The sequence below is a fragment of the Brachyhypopomus gauderio genome, chromosome 17 (genome assembly GCF_052324685.1).
Source record: "Brachyhypopomus gauderio isolate BG-103 chromosome 17, BGAUD_0.2, whole genome shotgun sequence".
Lineage (NCBI taxonomy): Eukaryota > Metazoa > Chordata > Actinopteri > Gymnotiformes > Hypopomidae > Brachyhypopomus > Brachyhypopomus gauderio.
In genome coordinates, this window is record NC_135227.1 from 7842577 (window position 1) to 7845935 (window position 3359).

Consider the following 3359-nt stretch of genomic DNA (forward strand, 5'->3'; position numbering starts at 1 on the left):
TTGAACAGAAGGATGTTTATTGTCCATGGCAACCAAACCAGTAAAGCTCTTAGCGCACACTGCAAGTGATGCAAGGTAAAGCTCGTAGCGCACACTAGTAAGGCTCGTAACGCATATACTGCAAGTGATGCAAAGTAAAGCTCGTAGAGCGCACGCAGGTAGGGAACGCAGTGACTGACACGCAGAGACCAGAGACACTCATGTAGCGGCAATGTGCAGCACTGGACCAGACGACCTGCGGGCTTAAGAGAGCAAAGTAAACAAGAAACAGGTGCTCAGTATGATGGTGATTGTGACTGTGGGAGTGGTTGCGTGTGCGGGGGTGTGTGCTGGGATCGGCTGCTGGCCGGGATGCGCGCCCTCTGGTGGCGACCCGGCCCCCTCACCGTGACAAAAATAAAAATAGTATGAAAAGTATTATACCCAAATGACATATCAGTCATTTGGAGTTCAAACTGTTCTGATATTTCAGATGGCAATAATTATTTCCTAGGTTTAAGCATGAAGAAGACCCCTTTTGAAGGATGAAGAACTGATAGACAGAGGATAGAAATGTAAATGAAATATTCACAATGTCAATAGTAAAATTTAATATAACATGATGTTAATAAAATACTATTTATCAAAAGAAACATGGTAAAATAAAAATAAAAAACATGTGTATTTTAATCCATAATCCAACGTGTGTTACCCTTACATCACAATTTTGGAATTCAGGCTTGTAATCAGTTTGTCTGATTTAAACTTCGGCATGAATCAACATGTTAAGTTATGGATTTTTAAATGCTCCCCTACAGAAGTTTAACGCTTGGAACAATTTTGAATGTCTCACTTCTGCCATCAAGTGGTAATATAGTATATGTGGAATAACTGGAATAACAGTAGAATATTTGGTTAAACATATTTAAATGAAAAAGTGTAATATATTTGAATAAAGAGCATAGGAATATATCCTAATAACTTCCAGCTTTAATCATCTGCTTTTTCTATTATAAAGTTTTGTAGAACTTTGTAGACGAAGTACCTGTATCTAAACCATTCTGTTTCTCTGGATACCTTCTGTATTTCACTGCAAATTTACTATATCTTTTAATACAACACAGCAGCTCACCTGGAATCTTACACATTTATATTTGATATATATATTATTTATTTATAATACAGTTTTTATTTTTGACTTCATGTGAATTGTTCAGGATCCAGAGAATTAAAGACGTTCTGTATCAAAACATTTTCTTCTCAAATGGTTCATGCCAGGTTGGAACTATCTTCATGTAGACTTTATCAATCTGGAAACAATTTCAGAAAAAAAAGATTAGACCAGAAATGCTTTCTACACTCCAAATCATTGGCCATATCATGCAGCCTAATGCAGTAACATGTCCAAGTGTTATTAGAAATCAGACAAGACTGATGCCATATTGTAACTGGCAAATCTGTTTGTTATGTAGCCAGGTGTAATGCTCAGGCGTGCAGGTTAGTAGGCTTTTGTTTATTTTCATTTTAACCTTAGTTTGCATTAAGGAAAAGAAACATTTCATTTGTATAAAACTTTGCATGGTGAACAATTTTTATTTGTTTATAGTTTTTTTGTTTGTTTTTGTGTGTGTGTGTGTGTGTGTGTGTGTGTGTGTGTGTGTGTGTGTGTGTGTGTGTGTGTGTGTGTGTGTGTGTAAAATGAATTTCTCACTTGTTCTGATTTTTTGACTCCATAGCGTAAGAGAGTTGCCTGATGCTCGCTGTTGTGAAATAGGATGTCGAAGGTGATTGATTTAGTCATTGCATCTTCAATTTCTGGCTTGATGTGGGAGTAAAAGTCTCGTGGTGGGTGCTTCTCATCCAGGTAGTTATTCACTTTGTACTTTTTGCCCACAATATCAACTGGCTCCAACTTTACAGAGGAGTTCAAAGCACGACCAAAGAGCAGGAACTTTGTATCGGAGTCTAAAAGATGACGGGGGGCAATCATGTATATGTCTAAAATTATGCATATAGTTATAGAAGAGTGACATATGCAAACACCACCTATAGAAGTGATATATACACACATCACTAATAAAAGCGATATGTATACACACATCACCTACCCCTGCATGTCAAATGTGCAACGTAAGGAACACCATCCCTTTCTCCGTAGTATACTCCAAAGTGGGAAAAGTACTTGTTCCGAGGGAATTCCAGAATGTCCCCTGGGTAAAGCTTCTGATGGGAGTTATGCTGTAAATGAAACAGTTTAATCTCAAATAATCATTTCAAAGAATCAACCATCTTAAATAGACTATATATATATATATATATATATATATATATATATATATATATATATATATATATATATACACACACACACACACACACACACAAAGTGAAAGAGAGTGAAAGATTTAGAGGGGTCGGTGCTCTCCATACCTACTGCGTGTGTGTGTGTGTGTGTGTGTGTGTATATATATATATATATATAAGAAATGGATGCTTGTGACAGAGGTGCTTCTGAATTAACAGTAGGAGGGACCAGTATGAAAAAGTAGAACAGAAAGGAAATCAGAACATTCATTCCATGGGTTCTAAAAAGTTCCCAGAGTGTAAATCAGTTCTTTGTCTTTGAATTTGCTAATTTCATTGCTGCCATAGCAACAACTGGCTATGCACACATGTCATTAAAACAATGTCCATTAGTATTAAAATGCCTTGACACTGGAAATGAGGCATCCTTTATCTTGATGGTCTTATGGTGTTCAGCAAACAATCAACAAGTATTCTCTTGGTTTCTCCATGTAATGCTGATTACATCTCTTACAAGTAATACAATAGACAACTACTGTGGTGCATGAGGATGATCGAGTGACAACAACTGATCCTTTTGTGCCAGTTATATTAGTGGTTCTGTTAATACATTTACATGAAGCACATCTAGATCAACTGCAGACTACAGTCTTGACAAGCATGTCTCGTTAATGACAAGAACTTTAAAGACATGCTCATCAAGAATGATTAAATTAATGATTAATCATTAATCACAAATAAAAAGAACTAATCTATATATAATATAACTATATATGAACAAAATGCATATACACAGACAAGTTCATAAATAAGCCAATATTATTGTTTTAATTCAATGATATGTATTAGAAAATATGAACTACAATAATTTTCTAGACTCATCTTACCGAACCCATTGATTTCTTCGTGGCGACTCAGGAAAGCGCATTCACCCTTAAACACACGAAGCATCCGTCACAGAGAGGACACAGAAGACAATAGCAGCACAAGGGTCCCCTATATTATTACAAAACTGTTACATATTCCAGCAGTGATCACTCATGTGAATATTTAATGCAACAATGCACTTTTCAAAG

The 3359-nt window shown here is 36.1% G+C and overlaps 1 protein-coding gene across 1 annotated transcript; it reads right to left on the reverse strand.

Annotated features, from left to right (window-relative positions):
- plaat1l (phospholipase A and acyltransferase 1-like) lies at positions 1-3359 on the reverse strand. The gene is made up of 4 exons (XM_076979282.1): positions 3171-3359; positions 2088-2217; positions 1691-1944; positions 1-1289 (listed from the first exon to the last, which is right to left on the reverse strand). Exons 1-4 carry the CDS (start codon positions 3177-3179, stop codon positions 1224-1226), a joined length of 459 nt encoding a protein of 152 aa, XP_076835397.1. The 5' UTR covers positions 3180-3359; the 3' UTR covers positions 1-1223.

Bases quoted from the DNA above. Each gene is read 5' to 3' on its own strand.
- plaat1l (XM_076979282.1), bottom strand. The intron at 1,945-2,087 runs GTAGGTGATGTG...GTCATCTTTTAG, and splicing joins TGCACATTTGACATGCAGGG to ACTCCGATACAAAGTTCCTG. The intron at 1,290-1,690 runs GTGAGAAATTCA...AATTGTTTCCAG, and splicing joins GAGTCAAAAAATCAGAACAA to ATTGATAAAGTCTACATGAA.